General features: G+C 48.0%; 1 protein-coding gene across 1 annotated transcript in view; it reads left to right on the forward strand.

Annotated features, from left to right (window-relative positions):
• The first annotated feature begins 7,553 nt into the window (after positions 1–7,553).
• The window catches only part of CHRNG (cholinergic receptor nicotinic gamma subunit), a 35,261-nt gene continuing 22,613 nt past the window's right edge, over positions 7,554–20,201 (forward strand). Inside the window, 6 exon segments of the mRNA XM_063131423.1 lie at positions 7,554–7,596; positions 12,593–12,732; positions 13,806–13,850; positions 14,366–14,475; positions 16,141–16,296; positions 19,713–19,810. Coding sequence (XP_062987493.1) covers positions 7,554–7,596; positions 12,593–12,732; positions 13,806–13,850; positions 14,366–14,475; positions 16,141–16,296; positions 19,713–19,810 — 592 coding nt within the window.

Below are 20,201 nucleotides of genomic sequence, written 5' to 3' on the forward strand. Positions count from 1 at the left end.
CGCCCCTCCTCGTATTTATCTGGAGTGCTGCAATCTCTTAAGTTATTTCTGTTTCTCTGTCTTATTCCCTACATGGTAATAAAAATGTAATAAACACTGCTATTCCCAAATGATGGCTCTTGGATTGTAGGATGGATGGTAGAACATATGGAGGTAGAGGGGAGTGTCATGTTACAATGGACATTGAAGAGGAAGCATGAAGACAGATATAGCATATAATGATATTTATAGATAGATGTCTGTAAGCATCCTCGTCACATTCCAGATCTATCTATCTATCTATCTATCTATCTATCTATCTATCTATCTATCATTTCTGTCACAGGGAAATTATGAAATTATGAGTTTTGTACATTTTTCAGTGTTCAGTTTGATCTGTGGAAAAGGCAGGTATGCACAGCACCTATTGGCCAACACCTGTGCCTTCGCCAATACTAGCTTAGCCCCTGGAGCAGTTTTGCAACTGTTAAAAAATCTGCTTAACCTTTTTAAAAAATATATGGTAAAAAATAAACATTATATGCAATGACCAACGTAACAGAAATATTAAAAACAGCAGTCTTGTTGCAGCTTAAAGATTAACCAACATACTCTGGCATCAGCTTTTGTGGACACTGTCCATCAAATGTGCATGATCTCATGTTACGCATTTGATGAAGTGGAGAGTGCCCACGAAAACTTGTGCCAGAATAAACTGGTTTGTCTTTAACTTATCACAAGACTCATTGTTTTTGCGGCAGCAAACTGACATGGCTAACCCTCTAGAAATATTAACATTGTAAAGCAAAATGTTTTGGCTTCTGCCCTTCTTCAGCTGCACTAATGTGAACCAAAGCACATATATTTTGCCCGTTGAATCACACCAGAGCTGCTGTCAGCCAGAAGGTTTTGTTGGGTTTTGAACCTAACATATTTCTGTTATGTTAGGCACTATAAGAAATATATGTTGTTAGTGAGTAACTGTATCCTTCCAGAATCCAGAACAAATTTGTCTGAAGTTCTGTTTGATGCTTTAAATTTGTGTGTGTGTGTGTACACCCACACACCACTGTTTTTAACTTTTGTAAACCGCCCAGAGAGCTTCAGCTATAGGGTGATATATAAATTTAATTAATAAATGAATAAATAAAAAAATTCTTTTGGCAGAGGCGGACAATCCTCCTGAAATATGCAAGGAAGCAGAGATTGCAGGGTTGACACCTGAACCAGCATTTAGCTTGCTAGTATGTACATGCACAGCAAATATGGGATCACCTATCAGGTGAAGAATCAGCTGTGATCATACTAAAACGTTACCTTCGTTTTCACCCTTAAACGATCAAGCTTGGCCATTGAGATATAGAAGCAAAACTTGCACTGACTGCATCACAACTTCTTTGCATTCTGAAATGGTAATCCAGAATGCAGTGCTCCGTGGGGGGGCGGGGGCGGGGATCCTTATGATTGGTCACAGGTGCCTGGATTGTGTCCACAGTATGTGCATGTAGTGGTATGTGTGTTTGAGTACATGTGCGTTTGCGTGCAGCATGGCTTCCCTTCAGTTTTTATACCTGTTTGGAGGGAAAATGCTTTCCCCATAAAGTGCTTTCCTATTATTTTCGACATTCCAGCCCCACCTTCGTAGAACACCATCATGAGATTAATTGAGTGGAACAGCAAACAGATTTCTAGTATTGTGGGCATCTAAAAAGGGGGCCTCACTCTCCATGGATATTACTAGGAGTTTGCAACGGAGAGAAATATTTTGATTTCTCATTTGTTTCAATTACATTCCTTTTCCTTTTGATTTGAACAGAAGATGCAGCCACTTTTCTGCTGCCTGTAACTTTGGTGTTTAAAATATAAATACATGAGATTTGCAGACATTCTGCATCGTGATGTATGGCTTTTGTAATATCTGTTCTATCTGCATTTCACAGATATGCAGGTGCCTTTCATTCCATCGTCTGCATATTGATAGGATTGGGGTTTTCCCCCCAATTTCCCAAATTTGTTCAAATTCACATTTGCACAAATTCGCACTTGTGAAAATGTGCAAATCCCGTGCCCCCAAAACCGTGCATTTCGTGTTTTAGCCTGTGGGGGAAATGCAGATCTTCAGCTGCTTGTTCTAATTTTTCTACAACTACATTTGCATAAAATTGCAGAAAGTTTTTAAAAAAAGTTTGTGGGAACTGTGTGACTTGAGAAAAGCAAGAGTGCAGAATCTGTGGGTTGAACGTAAGAACATCAGAAGTGCCCTGATGCTGGATCAGACCAAGGGTCCATCTAGTCCAGCACTCTGCTCACACAGTGGCCAACCAGCTATCGGCCAGGGATGAACAAGCAGGACATGGCGCAACAGCACCCTCCCGCCCATGTTCCCCAGCAACTGGTGCACACAGGCTTATTGCCTCGAATACTGGAGATAGCACACAACCATCAGGGCTAGTAGCCATGGATAGCCTTCTCCTCCAGGAATTTATCCAACCCCCTTTTGAAGCCATCCAGATTGGTGGCCATTGCTACATCTTGTGGTACTGAGTTCCATAATTTAACTATGCGCTATGTGAAGAAGTCCTTCCTTTTATTTGTCCTGGATCTCTCACCAATCAGTTTCATGGGATGACCCCAGATTCTAGCATTTTGAGAGAGGGAGAAAAATGTCTCCCTGTCCACATTCTCCACACCATGCATAATTTTGTACACCTCTATCATGTCTCCCCTCAGCCTCCTCTTCTCCAAGTTAAACAATCCCAGTTGATGTAACCTTCCCTCACAGGGAATATGCTCCAGCCCTTTCATCATTTGAGTTGCCCCTTTCTGCCCTTTTTCCAGCTCTATAATATCCTTTTTCAGGTGTGGTAACCAGAACTGTACACAGTATTCTAAGTGTGGTCGCACCATCAATTTGTATAAGGGCAGTAGGATACTGGCCGTTAAATTCATAGAAATCTGAACATGTTTGATTCTTGTTGCGAATTTATCCAACATCTCTAGTTCTTCTCCCTCTGCCAGATATTGGACGGAGAGAGCAAAGAGTCTGTCTTTTATAGATAAGTTAAAAAGAGTGTACACCCTACAATCATCCCTTTCAATGGGAGACTCTGTTTCATTCTCCGGCTCATAATGTCTGTGTTTTATCCTATTAGCATGCAATTTTAGGCATTCTGCTATCCTCCCTGTCCCTATTCCGGGCATCAGACCTTTGGCAGCCCTGAGGAATCCCTACACGCAAGGGTTCAAATATCCTTATGATGATGAGCTGTGGATCAGTGGTGGAGCACATGTTTTGCATGCAGAAGGTCCCGGGTTCAAATTCTGGCATCTCCAGTTAAAAAGATTGGGTTGCAGATGATTAAAAAGATCCATTTCTGGATCTTATCCTATCAACTCTGGGCAGCTGTTTCTAGTCAGAGCAGGCAAGAGTGGTCTAGCTGGACAAATAAGAAGCCTTCTCATTCATCAGAGCATCTGGATTTTTCTTTTCATAGTCTGCATAGAGCTGTTGTGTAAGGTTGCTTTATTTTATTTTTTTGAAAAAAGAAAACCATATAGACAGAGGTGAAAATTTATTTCATTTCATTTTTTTTATAAGAACTTCCGCAAATCCACACATTTCTTCACAACTAAGAAAGAAACAATTTGAGGTTTTAAAAATATTCAAATGCAGGAGAAAGCAAAACTAACAGATGTGTCCATTCAGACAGAGTATTTAGCTGTTAAAAATCTGGGTTCGAATCCCTGTGTATTTGACCATGTTTGCAGTGTTGGATTTGGGTTGCCACCTCTTTTTTTTCTTTTTTCCTGACAGGCCCCTTCTCTTTAACAGTGATATGGCACACATCTATGACATGGTCCTCTCCATACTCCATAGCCCCAAAATAAAGCACTAAGAAAGCCAAGAGCTTCTTCTCAATGAAATTCAGCTCTTGACCGAAAAGAGGTTCTGCACCTCTGGAGAATGCAATGCCGACATCTCTTCCTGTGGGGCCATATGGGGCACGCCAAAACCATCTCACAGGCCATGAAGGGCCACCAGCAGGACGTCCCTGCCCTATATCAGTGTTTTCTAATAGTCACATTTCTATTTTCCCCTCTCTGGATTTCCCAGCTTCATCATAGAATCATAGAATAGCAGAGTTGGAAGGGCCTACAAGGCCATCGAGTCCAACCCCCTGCTCAATGCAGGAATCCACCTCAAAGCATCCCTGACAGATGCTTGTCCAGCTGCCTCTTGAAAGCCTCTAGTGTGGGAGAGCCCACCACCTCCCTAGGTAACTGGTCCCATTGTCGTACTGCTCTAACTGTCAGGAGGTTTTTCCTGATGTTCAGCCGGAATCTGGCTTCCTTTAACTTGAGCCCGTTATTCCGTGTCCTGCACTCTAGGAGGATCGAGAAGAGATCCTGGCCCTCCTCTGAGTGACAACCTTTTAAGTATTTGAAGAGTGCTCTCATGTCTCCCCTCAATCTTCTCTTCTCCAGGCTAAACATGCCCAGTTCTTTCAGTCTCTCTTCACAGGGCTTTGTTTCCAGACCCCTGATCATCCTGGTTGCCCTCCTCTGAACACGCTCCAGCTTGTTTGCGTCCTTCTTGAAATGTGGAGCCCAGAACTGGACGCAATACTCTAGATGAGGCCTAACCAGGGCTGAATAGAAAGGAACCAGTACCTCACGTGATTTGGAAGCTATACTTCTATTAACGCAGCCCAAAATAGCATTTGCCTTTCTTGCAGCCATATCGCACTGTTGGCTCATATTCAGCTTGTGATCCACAACCATTCCAAGATCCTTCTCGTTTGTAGTATTGCTGAGCCAAGTATCCCCCGTCTTGTAACTGTTCATTTGGTTTCTATTTCCTAGATGTAGAACTTGGCATTTATCCCTATTAAATTTCATTCTGTTGTTTTCAGCCCAGCACTCCAGCCTATCAAGATTACTTTGAAGTTTGTTTCTGTCTTCCAGGGTATTAGCTATCCCACCCAATTTTGTGTCATCTGCAAAGTTGATAAGTGTTCCCTGCACCTCCTTGTCCAAATCATTAATAAAAATGTTGAAGAGCGCTGGGCCCAGGACCGAGCTCTGCGGTACCCCACTCGTTGCCTCAAAGGCAGGCCTCAATGTTCCAGTAACTGGGCGGACCTTCAGGCCAGGGCTTATTTTTAACCCCATGGCCCTACTGTCGTGTCTCCCACCAGCTGTTGCTTGAGAGAAGGGGGTCAGGGGGTCAGGCGTCAAGCAAAGGAGACAAGGGCCTAACAGGAAGTGTCTTTGTGGGGGGACAGATCCCATTTCACAGGAGGCAGCTGAGACCTGGCCTGGCCTGGAATGCAAACCACAGACATGAGGACAGCTGTGGCTGGTTGCCTTCCTTCTGGCTGGGTGGATGGGTGTGGGTTTGGAGAAGACAGGATGAGCCCTTCAGCAACACTGGGCCCCGACACCTTCAGCAACACTGGCTACATGGGCTGGTTTGCTACCACAAGAAGTGGTGACGGCCACCAATTTGGATGGCTTTAAAAGGGGTGGTGGTCACATAGGCGTGTGCAAGGGGTGTGCCCAGTGTGTCCAAGCACACCCTAATGTCTCAAGCAATAAGTTCTAAATTGAGGGAGCCACTGAATAGGGATCCAGACACAGCGGGAACAGTCCTCCAGCTGCCCTCTGGCTACTCTGCTGCCATCGCCCCTGAGAGCACGCCATTGCTCCTGGCAGCAGGAGCAAAAAGGAATCGTTCTGCCAGGAGCCTGTCATGTCTCGCTCTTCTCCCCCTGGGTTGGAAAAAGGTGTTTCAGGTGTTCATTCAGAATCAGACTCTGAAGTAGAGGAGTCGGCGCCAGAAACAGGCCAGCCTGGACCAGTGGGGGAGAAAGCTCTCACGGGCTCTTCACCAGCTGGGAGTGAACCTTCTCCAGAGCTTATCTCCTCAAGGATAAACAACACACAGTCAGTGGGAAGCCAGTATTCTTCCGCGGGGGAGAGCACAGAGAGGTTAGTCGATCCTAGAGTATGCCACAGACTAAAATGGGAGGAGCTAATGGAAGGCAAGAGAAAGTCAGCCCTGCTGGCGTCCCTTCAGGAGCTGCATCGCAACTAGTCTCTCTGAAGTTAACGCGTCTTGGGAAAAGGCTTTGCATTCCTCTTGAAAGGACAATTATCTCGCTTAGTTTGCATAGTTTTGCCTAGAGGAAAGTCCCAAGAGATTAGACTCTATTCAAGTGGGAAGAGACGTTTATTGCTTGAATAAAGCTTTGTGGATTACTTAGCAGGCCTCGTTATTGTTTCCCAGGAAGGCCGGAGGTTTTATGAGAAACGTGACAGAGCCTCTCTGCCGCAAGCCATACTTCAAAGAGGCCAGGAGGCGGGGGCCCCGAAGGCTAATGTCGCCTTGTAAGCCCCTCCTCCAACCAGTATCACGTCCTTCCTATCTCTCCTCTCTCATCTCACACTATTGCCCCGCTCGTGCTCTTCGCTCCTCTGATGCCATGTTTCTCGCCTGCCCAAGGGCCTCTACTTCCCTTGCTCGGCTTCATCCATTTTCTTCCGCTGCCCCTTACGCCTGGAACGCTCTTCCAGAACATTTGAGAACTACAAGTTCAACCGCAGCTTTTAAAGCTCAACTAAAAATTTTCTTTTTCCTAAAGCTTTTAAAACTTGATGTTGTGCAGACTTTATACTGTTAGTTTTACCCTACCCAGTGCCTGTTTACCCTACCCTGTGCCTGTTGGCATTCTCTTCCCCTCCTTATTGTTTTACTATGATTTTATTAGATTGTAAGCCTATGCGGCAGGGCCTTGCTATTTACTGTTTTACTCTGTACAGCACCATGTACATTGATGGTGCTATATAAATAAATAAATAAATAATAATAATAATAATAATAATAATAATAATACAAAGCCCCCCCAATGCTGAGGCTTGAGGAATATCTCCTCGTTCCCCCACCCCCACATAAAACGGCCCTCCCATGGTCAAGCAAGCTGAATGCGGAGCAGGGCATCAGTGTCTACAGTGTTTAATAAATACATGAATAAAAATGATGTCCTTTATGATGGAGTGTTCTGTAAACGTTGGCCTTAAAAAAAAAAAAATCATTACCTGGGCGCACACCCTAATGAAATGTGCTGTGCACACCTATGCTGAAGGGCTGTTGTTCTCTTTGTTGCTATAAATACGGGCAGCTTTGTTGATCTGAGTTATGCAGTGGTCTGAGCTCAGAGTTCTTCCTGGCACTGATACCTGCCCCCCCTCGCCCTCCCCTGTCCCTGGACAGTGACTACACAGAACAGCCCGGCTTAGCTCGCGTGCCCAGGGGGCTTGGCAGGGACAACCAGTCCTGCCCCCACATCCTGACCCCACATTGTTGTCCCAAAGGCAATTGGATGCCTTCATCAGGGAAGCAGCTGACAATGCAACTGTCAGACAGCTGAGCCAAAAGCGCCTGGGAAGGAGGGGGCGCGGGCGGGCGAGGAGGGTCGGGGAGGTGGGTTCCAGCTCAAAATAACCCCACAGCCCCTCCCGGAGCCACACGCACCCACCGATGCTTGGAGACAAAGCAAGCCTGATCCATCAGGATGGGTTGGCCGCGCTTGCTCCTCGCCTACAGCTTCCTCGCAGGTAAGCGGGGCTGATCCAGCTGGAACTCAAGAGAGCTCTGGCCCAGGAAACCTTAGAGCTATTTTTCTATTTGCGGGGTGGCTCGAGAGAGAGAGAGAGAGGGGGAGGAATGTGCTTCTTCACACAGCACATAAATTATGGAACTCACTACCACAAGATGTCGTGATGGCCACCCATTTGGAGGGCTTTAAAAGGGGGTTGGATAAATTCCTGGAGGCAAAGGCTATCGATGGCTACTAGCCCTGATGGTTGGGTGCTATCTCCAGTATCCGAGGCAGTAAGCCTGTGTGCACCAGTTGCTGGGGAACATGGGTGGGAGGGTGCTGTTGCACCATGTCCTGCTTGTTCATCCCTGGCCGACAGCTGGTTGGCCCCTGTGTGAACAGAGTGCTGGACTAGATGGACCCTTGGTCTGATCCAGCATCAGGGCACTTCTGATGATCTTATATTCTTAATGCTTGCAACTGAGATAAATATGAAGCAAATCACGGGGCCACCACCAATGGTGCCACTACTAGTCCTGAAGCCCAGGGACCCCATAGCGCAGTCGGCCCCCAAATGACCATCCAAAGAATGGCCAGCATCCTTTCTTCATATTTTTAAGAAGTGCTAAGTGTCAGGGGCAGACGACGGGGTGTGTGCATTTATATATTTCACTTATTTATTTCATTTTTATACTGCCCAGTAGCCTAAGCTGCGTGGGCGCAGAGGATCTTTTATTATTTTTAGTTCGAAAAGATTTTTTTAAAAAATAAATAAATAAAATGGCGTCAATGTGTTTAGCACCAGAGTTCCAGAAACTAACTCCATTTGATTCCTGGAGTCATGATGGTGCTTGATGGTGATTTCAGTGAGTTTTAAAGGCAAAATGGCACATGCTTCGCGTGCTTCTCTTTTAGCAGGGTTGGCAAACAGTTTCTCTCTCTTTCTCTACCGTATCGAGAATGTAGAAGCAGTGGTGAAGCACGGAAAGGCAGAGAGGGGAGAATAGAATTGTGAACTGTTTAGGGTGACCCTATGGAAAGGAGGACGGGGCTCCTGTATCTTTAACAGTTTTAGAGAAAAGGGCATTTCAGCAGGTGTCCTTTGTATGCATACAGCACCTGGTGAAATACCCTCTTCATCATAACAGTTCAAGCTGCAGGAGCCCTGCCCTCTTTTGTATCTGGTCCTGTATAGCTCCTGATTTCCATTTAGTCTCATTGCTACTATATGCCTCCAGCTCTTGAAATGGGAGTGTTTAAGAGGGTTGGAACTGGCAGTGTGGTGTAGTGGTTAGAGTGTTGGACTGGGAGTCGGGAGATCCGGGTTCTAGTCCCCACTTGGCTGTGGAAACTCACTGGGTGCCTTTGGGCCAGTCACAGCCTCTCAGCCCAACCTACCTCACAGGGTTGTTGTTGTGAGGATAGAAATGGAGAGAAAGATTATGCACACCGCCTTGGGTTCCTTGGAGGGAAAAGGGCGGGATATAAATGTAATAAATAAAATAAAATAAAATAAATAAGTGGTAACACTAAACACATATTGGGATCCGTTTCTCGAAGTGTGCGGTGCAGGTTCCAGAGGCAGCGAAATATCTCGAGCAATCCCTGAGTGCAAGGGCATATGAACGTTGCCAACAATATAACTGCCATGGCTCCACCCCCCCCAAATCCTGGGAATTTTAGTTTGCTAAAGGGCTAAGAAATCTATTAGAACTCTCTAGCACGCTCTCATAAACTTACAATTCCCAGGATTCCCGGAGAAGAGGAAGTGACCAGCAGAGCACCATATAGGGTGGCCATTTATGCAGTCCAAAAAAAAAAAAAAAAGACACAAGAGGATACACATTTGCATAAGGGCAACCAGGATGATCAGGGGTCTGGAAACAAAGCCCTATGAAGAGAGACTGAAAGAACTGGGCATGTTCAGCCTGGAGAAGAGAAGATTGAGGGGAGACATGAGAGCACTCTTCAAATACTGGAAAGGTTGTCACACAGAGGAGGGCCAGGATCTCTTCTCGATCCTCCCAGAGTGCAGGACACGGAATAACGGGCTCAAATTAAAGGAAGCCAGATTCCGGCTGGACATCAGGAAAAACTTCCTGACTGTTAGAGCAGTACGACAATGGAACCAGTTACCTAGGGAGGTTGTGGGCTCTCCCACACTAGAGGCCTTCAAGAGGCAGCTGGACAACCATCTGTCAGGGATGCTTTAGGGTGGATTCCTGCATTGAGCAGGGGGTTGGACTCGATGGCCTTGTAGGCCCCTTCCAACTCTACTATTCTATGATTCTATGATTCTATAACATTTGTATTTACAAATTTAGAAGTAATCGAATTTATATGAACCGGCTATGGGGCGGTATACAAATGCAATAAAATAATAAAATAATAATAAACAGAAATACAAGACATCTCACCATCCTGGGGAAAACTGACCAAGTGACCGTTGTGGCTCCTTAGTCCGGTCACTCACTGTGGATGGGCATCTTCAAGGCCTCTTCCGGGTCTTTCTTCTGATGGTTCTTTATCTTTATACCGGACTTGGACTGGGCAGCCCATCAAAGAGAGGACACTGTGAAACGGAAGACAACCCTCTGTCAGCTCTTCAAAATGGAGGCCCGTCCACTGTAATCTAGGGGCATGTCTAGACCTAGGGAGGGGAGAGGGAGGATCTCACGATATGGTGATCGCGAGATCCTCCCCCTCGGTCCACATGCGGCGCGCGATGTCCCGGGAGGAAGAGGAAGTCGTGCCCGCCATTTTGTTTTTGGGTTTTTTTTATCGAAAATGAGCGCACGGGCGCTCCATCGCTGACGTAAGTTGTTGTTGTTTTAAAAAAATAAAGACACCGCTCCTCCCCCACCCCTGATGGGCACGGAGCTCCTGAAAAGCTCTATGCCCGGTTCCTGGCTCCTCGCGTTTACTCGTGAGGAGCCAGGATGAAACCGGGACAGCTACCCACACATCCCATGGTCTCAGGACGATCCCGAGACTGTGGGAAAAGTTGGATTAAAGCCATCCCGGCTATCCCGGGGAAAGCTAGGGACCATACCTCCCAGCCCCCGGGATCCCCTGTGCGTCATGTGGATGCGCAGGGATGATCCTGGGGCGATCCCCGGGATATCGCCTGGTCTAGCCATGCCCTAGGCCAGTGGGCTTCTCTACCAACCACCATAGCACAGCTCGGCTTTAAAATGACTGCGGTTGAGCAGTACGGCTTGACCGAGGCCAGCTGTCTGTTAGCAAGCGTACGTGAGGTGCCGTCCGGCAGCCCCGGACAGCCCCAACCAAAGTTCAGTCTGCCATCTCGGCGCCCGCCCTCACAATCCCGTCTGGTTCTCTGCATTCCTCCGTAAGTAGCTGCAATTACCCTAATGAAGGTAATTTTCCAGCACTTCTCCCCCACGATCCCTTCAGATTTTATTGGGCACTTGCCGTTTGCGAATAATTTGATAATGTAAGGGATTTTTTTTAAAAAAAAAATCGTTAGTAAGTTAACGATCTGTGGACTAGACAGGGATGGATTGCAGGCAGAGGGCTATTTATGATTAATCAATTAGTATTTGCGGAATGCCTGACGCCAGCCTAATTAAACCCTCATTTAAACCCAAGGACGGCCCAGGGCTGAGCGTTATACTGGAGGCTGTGGTTTTTTTTCATTTAGGGGTGGGCAGGAATGATAAACATGGCAGGAGTGTAGATCATTATGCCTGGCGTAGCGAAAGTGGGTCTTTCTCCCTCTCTCATAATAGGAGAAGCCGGGGTAGTGTGACCACATGGAAAGGAGGACTGGGCTCCTGTATCTTTAACCCTCTTGTGCAAGCACTGAGTCATTACTGACTCTTGGAGGGACACCAGCTTTCGCTGACGTTTTCTTGGCAGGCCTTATAGCGGGGTGGTTTGCCGTTGCCTTCCCCGGCCGTTATTACCTTTCCCCCAGCTAATTGGGTACTCATTTTACCGACCTCGGGAGGATGGAAGGCTGAGTCGACCCGAGCCGGCTGCCTGAAACCAGCTTCCGCTGGGATCGAACTCAGGCCGTGGGGAGAGTTTCGGCTGCAGAAACTGCTGCTTTACCGCTCTGCGCCACATGAGGTTTTCTAAAGTTTCTATACAACTTTAACAGTTGTATAGAAAAGGGGATTTCAGCAGGGGTCATTTGTATGCGTCCAGCACCTGGGGAAATTCCCTCTTCATCACAACAGTTCAAGCTGCAGGAGCCTTGCCCTCTTTTATAGCTGGTCAAGAGGGCAGGGCTCCTGCAGCTTGAACTGTTGTGATGAAGAAGGGATTTCACCAGGTGGTGCTAGACTTTGTGCTTTTGCTGCGGGGTCTCTGGTGGCCAGCCTGCCTGGGTGGATAGTGACCAACGAGGAGTCACCATCTGCCTGGCCACGCCTCCACCACAACTCCAGAGCCAGGATAGATGGTGGATGCACCATCCTTGCCTCATTCCCGAGAAAAAAGTCAAGACAAGTCACCAGAAAGCACCGAGATGGCTGCAAGAGGGCTGCTGCATTGTATAATTGACGCAGCGCCAGTGCGCACCCACCCTGGTGCTTTTGCTATGTATAAACAGCACCGCCTCCCCGCCCCGACCATCCCAAATCAATGGGGGAAAACGTTTTCCCCTAATCTTAATTGCCATGCAGAGGAAGATTCTTTGGGTGGGGGGGAGCTTTATTTCTTCCCTCCCATTGTCAATTCCTCTTGAAAATTGCCCCCTGCATGGCAATTAAGCTGGGGGGGGACCCCTTCTGTTACAACCAGTAGACACTCAGGGCCCTGGGAAACCAATTCTGGGTCAGGGCACCATGGGCCAATACCTATCAACGCCCCTGGCCACCCGTTTCCCTCGCTCCTCTTTGCATCGGACCTACAGATCCAACGGTACCTACCAGGTTTGGAAGACGTGGGATGATTTGCTGTAATAATCTCATAAGCGACGGCTCCGCCTTGTGCATCACCAACATCTGTTAACCTTTCAGTGTCTGGCTGCCTTCTTTCTCTAGTGGTCTTCAGCAGGAACCAGGAGGAGAAGCTGCTCAATGACCTGATGGCCAACTACAACCGCAACTTCCGCCCGGTGAAGGACAAGGGGGACGTCATTGATGTTTCAGTCAAGCTCACCCTCACCAACCTCATCTCGCTGGTAAGGAAGGGAGGGCTGAGCTTTCCTCACCTCTGCTTCTAAGGCCCACATTGGAATCTTGCCAGTGTTCCCTGCTATCAGGGGGTGCTGTCTTCGTGGCACTGGGTTGGCGCCGCCGTGCCTCCAAACCCCACGCTATTGCTCATGGGTGGGGGCGGCAAGTTGTCCTTACAAGGGGAGGCCGTGCAGGCTTTCCAGCAGCTTAGGTTCACCAGGCCTGCCCCCTTCCCTTCCCGCAGGTTCTGGCGACCAATAGGAGGTTGTCTTTCACTTGGGAATGCCCCCCGGAGTGGCTCCGAGCCAGGACAGACCAGCCAGGCTGACCTCACTCTGGCTGGAAAAGCCAGAGTAAGTTCCCAACTTTTTAGCCGCATATTAACGCCTCTTTGCCCCAGGGTAGCTTCAAATCTGCCACTGCATCATCTAACTGATGTAGTATGGATTCAGAGCCATCCCAGGGCAAAGTTAGAGCAGTATGGCAGTGGAACCAATGTCCTAGGGAGGTGGTGGGCTCTCCCACCCTAGGGGCCTTCAAGAGGCAGCTGGACAGCCACCTGTCAGGGACGCTTTAAGGTGGATTCCTGCATTGAGCAGGGGGTTGGACTCGATGGCCTTGTAGGCCCCTTCCAACTCTGCTATTCTATGATTCTACAATTAGAGGAAATAATAATACAACTGGAATCGAGCTCTGCATGTCCCATCATACGTATGGCTTTATTACTGTGCCAAAAGATCTGTCGGTTGGGAGGCACAGGAATCGCTTTAAGGTGGATTCCTGCATTGAGCAGGGGGTTGGACTCCATGGCCTTAGAGGCCCCTTCCAACTCTATGATTCTATGATCACGACAGGCCCAGGGTCACCTGGAACTAGGTGCCCTGGCTGCCAACCAGCACACTGAGAGATGGCCAGTTCCTACCCTCTGAATGGCATAGCCAAGCTCTGGGCCAGCTGGCCCTCAGAAGAATTCAGGGCTCTCCTCTTCCCCCCCCCCCCAGCGCTTTTGGGACACACAAAATTGGTTTGAAATTGGTTTCTCCGCTGTTACAGCTGCCATTCTTTTGTCTCTTTCCAGAACGAACGGGATGAGGAACTCACGACCAATGTCTGGGTAGAGCAGGTAAGAGTGGAGGGCAAAGATTCTCTTGAACAGCATGATTGCTATATTGTTACCTTTGCGGTCTCCGACATGGTGCCCGCGGGCACCAATGCGCCCGTGGGCATCTCTCTTGGTGCCTGCCAGGTCCCGTCCCCACACTGATGTTTGTTCCTTAAGTTTTCCTTTGACAAAATGAATCTGGGAGGCTGCCCTGCTGCAAAGCCAAGGCCTTTACCCTGCAGCAGTATTTGGGTTCAAAAGAGAGTTTTTGTGTTTCGGAGCTCGGCCAACACACCTCTGCCTTTTCGTTAGGTTCTTGGGAAAGTTACTTTTCTTTTCATCTCACCGTTTTGCCTAGCATACTGCCTTCTGGGTTAGGAGGTGGGTTAGTCCTGGTGAAACTCCCCGTTGTGCCCGGCTCGAAATCATTCAGGATTCAGGTTCACAGAGGAGGTTCACAATTTCAAGAAATCAGGATATGTCATATTGTGAATATTCATCAGTCCAAGATGACTAATCCACTTCCTCGTTGCCAGAAATGGTACGATTACCGTCTGCAGTGGAACCCGGATGACTATGACAACATCCGGCTTTTACGGATCCCTTCCACCATGGTGTGGCTGCCAGATATCGTCTTGGAGAACAAGTCAGTATCATCCAAAGGTTGCGCCCTTCTTTTTCTCCTCATCAGCCAGCTAGTGGCAGGTGCATTTGGGTTGTACCTTTCGCAGAAGAAGACACGGAGGGGATCTACACTGCGTACTGAAGGCGCTTGCGTGCGCCTGCAGTGCGCCCCCAAAGCGACTGTGTAGATTTGTGTAGATCCTGCCCTAAGAGGCGGAGGTGGAGGTGGCATGTGTAAAAGGTTGTCACACAGAGGAGGGCCAGGATCTCTTCTCGATCCTCCCAGAGTGCAGGACACGGAATAACGGGCTCAAGTTAAAGGAAGCCAGATTCCGGCTGGACATCAGGAAAAACTTCCTGACTGTTAGAGCAGTGCGACAATGGAATCAGTTACCTAGGGAGGTTGTGGGCTCTCCCACATTAGAGGCATTGAAGAGGCAGCTGGACAACCATCTGTCAGGGATACTTTAGGGTGGATTCCTGCATTGAGCAGGGGGTTGGACTCGATGGCCTTGTAGGCCCCTTCCAACTCTGCTATTCTATGATTCTATGATTCTATGAATCCGGCCACGTCCTTGCCACCGCCGCCCACCTCCCCGCCTGCCTCCTGCTGCCAGCGAAAGAGCCACCCGGGTCGGAGAGCTTCTTCCACTCTCTGCCCCGCCTTCTTCCGCCGAGTGGCTCTTTCACCGGCAGCAGGAGGCCAGCGGGGAGGTGGGCAGCAGCGGGGGCAAGGACGCGGCCAGGTTCCCCAGCCGCTGCCTCCTCCTCCTCTTCGGGCAGGATCAACACAGTTGCTTTGGGGGCGCACTGCAGGCGCACGTAAGCGCCTTCAGTACGCAGTGTAGATCCCCTCATGCTCTACCTTGTCTCATTCTGGCTGGACCTCTTAGTGGATCTTGGTAGGTCCCACTCTTGCGGGGGTGCTTCCACACTTGCACCCCTGAGCGCTGCAGAGGCATAGCTTTTCCACAACTAACTAGAAGTGCAATTAAAACAGGTTCTGCACAGCATCTTATATAAGAATACAGTAGCGTAAGGCATATTACTAGAAATCTACCAGACCGATTTTGCTGATTTTTGTTTTAAACTCCAGCTTGAGCAGGGTAGACGTGCAGAAAATTTTGAAAGTTGAAAAAGTTCAAAACTCTAGCATGACCAGGGACCTGCAGTTTCAACTGTTGTGATGAAGAGGGAATTTCACCAGGTGCTACAACATGCCTACAAATGACACCTGCTGAAATCCCCATTGCTATACAAGTGTTAAAGATACAGGAGCCCTTTCTTCCTTTCCATACGGTCACCCTACTCTAGCTATACTAGAGTGACCAGATACAAAAGAAGGCAGGGCTCCTGCAGCTTTAACTGTTATGATGAAGAGGGAATTTCACCAGGTGCTGCATGTATATGAATGACATCTGCTGAAATTCCCTTTTTTATCCAACTGTGAAAGATACAGGAGCCCGGTCCTCCTTTTCATAGGGTCACCCTACATTTCTATACCGCCCAATAGCAGGAGCTCTCTGGGTGGTTCACAAAAAAAAAAAACAAGCAGCAAAGCATCATCATAAAGACACACACACACACACACACACACACACACACACACACACACGTTGTCTCCCAGGTTCAGTGGGGAAGGTTGCTCCTCGCCTTTTTGATCCCTTTTTCTCCTTGTTCCTTCCAGTATCGACGGGGTGTTTGACGTCGCGATGTATGCGAACGTCTTGGCGTGGCCCAGCGGAAACATTAGCTGGTTGCCACCTGCCATCTACCGCAGCGTCTGCTCCATTATCGTCACCTACTTCCCCTTTGACTGGCAAAATTGCTCCATGGTGTTCCAGTGAGTCTTCGCTCTTTCTTTGTTCATTATTATTTACGTATTGCTTTTGGTTATTTACTATGTTTTCAATCCATCCAGCAACCAATGTTCTTAATGTATAAGTGCTGCCTTATTTGCGAGGTGATGTTCAACAATTTCAAATTATAAAACTTCCAAACGGGTGACCATATGCAAATGAGGACAAGGGCTCCTGGATCTTTAACAGTTGCATTGAAAAGGGAATTTTCAGCAGGGGTCATTTGTATAGATGGAGAACCTGGTGAAATGTCCTCTTCATCACAACATTTAAAGCGGCAGGTGCCTTGCCCTCTTTTAAATCTGGTCACAGTATAGCTGCAGTATAGCTCCTTCAGCTTTAACTGTTGTGATGAAGAGGAAATTTCACCAGGTGCGACATGCATACAAGTAGTACGACAATGGAATCAGTTACCTAGGGAGGTGGTGGCCTCTCCCACACTAGAGGCCTTCAAGAGGCAGCTGGACAACCATCTGTCAGGGATGCTTTAAGGTGGATTCCTGCACTGAGCAGTGGGTTGGACTCGATGGCCTTGTAGGCCCCTTCCAACTCTGCTATTCTATGATTCTATGAAGTAACACCTGCTGAAATCCCCTTTTCTATGCAACTCTTAAAGATACAGGAGCCCTGTCCTCCTTTGCATAGGGTCACCCTAACTTCCACACGATAGAAAACAAAAGCGTTAAATAACACCAGTAAAACATTAAAACAGCTACATCATTTAACGGTTGCTTTTGTGATCTGACCGGCAGGGCTGAGTCGGCAGTACCAATAGTACCCCTTTGGCATTTCTGGTGTCTTCTGAAGGAGTTCTTCAGATTAAAACACGGGCGGGAATCATCTGATGATTAGAAAATTGGAGGAAGTCATCAGAATATTAAAATACGGGCATGGTCAAGTCTGGTCCTATTTTGTGGTGGTGTGCCTTGGGATTTCTCTCCTGCCCCATCATAAGACTTTCTCAAGAGCATAAGAGAACATAAGAAAAGCCCTGATGCTGGATCAGACCAAGGATCCATCTAGACCAGCACTCTGTTCACACAGTGACCAACTAGCTGTTGACCAGAAATCTACAAGAAGGACATGGATGCAACAGCACCTTCCCACCCATGTTTCCCAGCAACTGGTGCACACAGGCTCACTGCCTCTGATTCTGGAGGTAGCACATACCCATCAGGACTATTAGCCATTGATAGCCTTCTCCTCCAGGAATTTATCCAACTCTCATAGAATCATAGAATCATAGAATAGCAGAGTTGGAAGGGACCTACAAGGCCATCGAGTCCAACCCCCCTGCTCAATGCAGGAGTCCACCCTAAAGCATCCCTGACAGAGGGTTGTCCAGCTGCCTCTTGAAGGCCTCTAGTGTGGGAGAGCCCACAACCTCCCTAGGTAACTGATTCCATTGTCGTACTGCTCTAACAGTCAGGAAGTTTTTCCTGATGTCCAGTTAGAATCTGGCTTCCTTTAACTTGAGCCCGTTATTCCGTGTCCTGCACTCTGGGAGGATCAAGAAGAGATCCTGGCCCTCCTCTGTGTGACAACCTTTGAAGTATTTGAAGAGTGCTCTCATGTCTCCCCTCAATCTCCTCTTCTCCAGGCTAAACATGCCCAGTTCTTTCAGTCTCTCTTCATAGGGCTTTGTTTCCAGACCCCTGATCACCCTGGTTGCCCTCCTCTGAACACGCTCCAGCTTGTCTTTCATAGCCATCCAAATGTGTGGCCATCACAACATCTTGTGGTGGCAAATCCCATAGCCTTTGCTCTGACGGAGCAAACGACTTGTTTCAGAAGAGAGCCAAGGACAATCCAACTCAACCACAGTCCCAACTTGCTTCCGTCACTTCTTAGCACCGTGGCAATGTTCCCAATGATCCAATGACCCTAACCCACTCAAAGGGAGAAAAAGAACAAAGGTCTCTTCCTTAGTGTTGTGAATAATCCATAGCAGACATGTGGACGTTGTCTGCCACGGATTATTCACAATATGAATGGCAACAGCATCTTTGCCAGTGTTCTGTCCCCTTGTATCCATTTGCTCGTGTTTCATACATGCACGGGAGTGACCTGCTGAGGTCCACATGGGAACAATTATAACAGACCATCTATTACTGTTTACACTGGGGGAGGGAGGGGGAGGGAGGGGCTTAGAAAGCCCAACTATCTTTCTCAGCTTGGGAGGAAATAGCTGAGGTGCATCAAGGAGAGACATTTGAGATAAGAGGCTGTGTATGGGGCTGAATGGTAAATCTTGGGGCCACCTTCATAGAATGGTAGAGTTGGAAGGGGCCTCTAAGGCCATTGAGTCCAACCCCCTGCTCCCCCTTAAAGCATCCCTGACAGATGGATACGTGGGTCCCTGTTTGCCTGGCCCAGGTATAATTATCAGTGATGGAAGGCAATTCGCTAATTCCTAGAAAGAGACTCAAGAAGAAAGACCCAGGCCACAGCTAGACCTAAGGTTTATCCTGCGATCATCCAGGGTTCACCCCTGCCTGAGCACTGGATCCCCTGTGTGTCACCTAGATGAACAGGTTTGACCCCTGGATGATCCAGGGATAAACCTTCGGTCTAGCTATGGCCCCAGGTTCCAGCTTGGAAACGTTGCTCCAAATCAGATATATGAATTTGATTCTAACTTACTTAGCAATGAGGAGAAGTGCTCTGCACATGTTTTACTTACTTTTTTCAATTATTCCACCTGATCCTCCCATGTAGTTGGGGCTCAGATTCTGAGGCTTAGATCTGATGAAGCTACTGGTTATCGATATTCACAAAAATGGCTTTTCTGTTGGTGAAGAAGCCTTGGCGGTGATTGCCTGAGTTGCCATAGAACTTCCATAAGAAGAGCCCTGCTGGATCAGACCAAGGGTCCATCTGGTCCAGCGCTCAGTTCACACAGCGGCCAAACAGCTGCCTGTGGCAAGCCCACAAAAAGGACACTGGCCTCTCCCACTCTAGTGTGGCTTCTCCCACACTAGAGGCCTTCAAGAGGCAGCTGGACAAGCATCTGTCAGGGATGCTTTAGGGTGGATTCCTGCACTGAGCAGGGGGTTGGTCTCGATGGCCTTGTAGGCCCCTTCCAACTCTGCTATTCTATGATTCTATGATTCTATGACACAAACTCAACTGCCCCCTTCCGCCCAAGTTCCCCAGGAACTGATGTACAATACTGCCTCTGATCCTGGAGGCAGCATATAGTCATCAGAAGTAGTAGAGACTGCCTTCTCCTTCATGAATTTGTCCATGGCTGGGTTTCTCTGGCAGCCATTGGTTGAAGCAATCATTCATGAAGAGGGAGCAAGTTAGGTAGAAGGACTGAGGGACATCCCTTTTGCAACGTGCATCGACAGCAGCTTTGGGATGAGTTGACCTTACTTGGTGATTCTGTGTTTCCAAGGTCCCAGACCTACAATGCCCAAGAAATCAACCTGCTGTTGTTCGTTGAAGACAAACAGACAATTGAATGGATCTTTATTGACCCTGAGGCTTTCACAGGTAAACACACCTGCATCTAACCCAGAGCAAGAGGGGGAGGTGATACTATCCTAGGTCATAAAAATGTAAGAATTATCTTGGTGGATCAGGCTGAGGATTGATCTAGCTCAGTGTCTTGTTTCCAATGGTGGACAGCCAGTTGTCCCTGTGGCGCTCACAAGTGCTTGAAGGTGCCATCCTTGGCCCGTCATTCACCCCGTATCTGGTATTCACAAGTACATTCAGTGGTGTGGTGTAGCTCACAGGAATGCAGCACTGGGACTTTTTTTTTATTAGCAAGGATGCTCTCATCATCCGTCGCCCTCCTCAGACATCCCTATTCCCTCTAGTTAGCTGTAATCCTCACAGTAGGGCCGGGCGGCAGATGGATTTTATCAGTAACTAACGCTTC

The sequence above is a fragment of the Elgaria multicarinata genome, chromosome 8, assembly GCF_023053635.1.
Source record: "Elgaria multicarinata webbii isolate HBS135686 ecotype San Diego chromosome 8, rElgMul1.1.pri, whole genome shotgun sequence".
Lineage (NCBI taxonomy): Eukaryota > Metazoa > Chordata > Lepidosauria > Squamata > Anguidae > Elgaria > Elgaria multicarinata.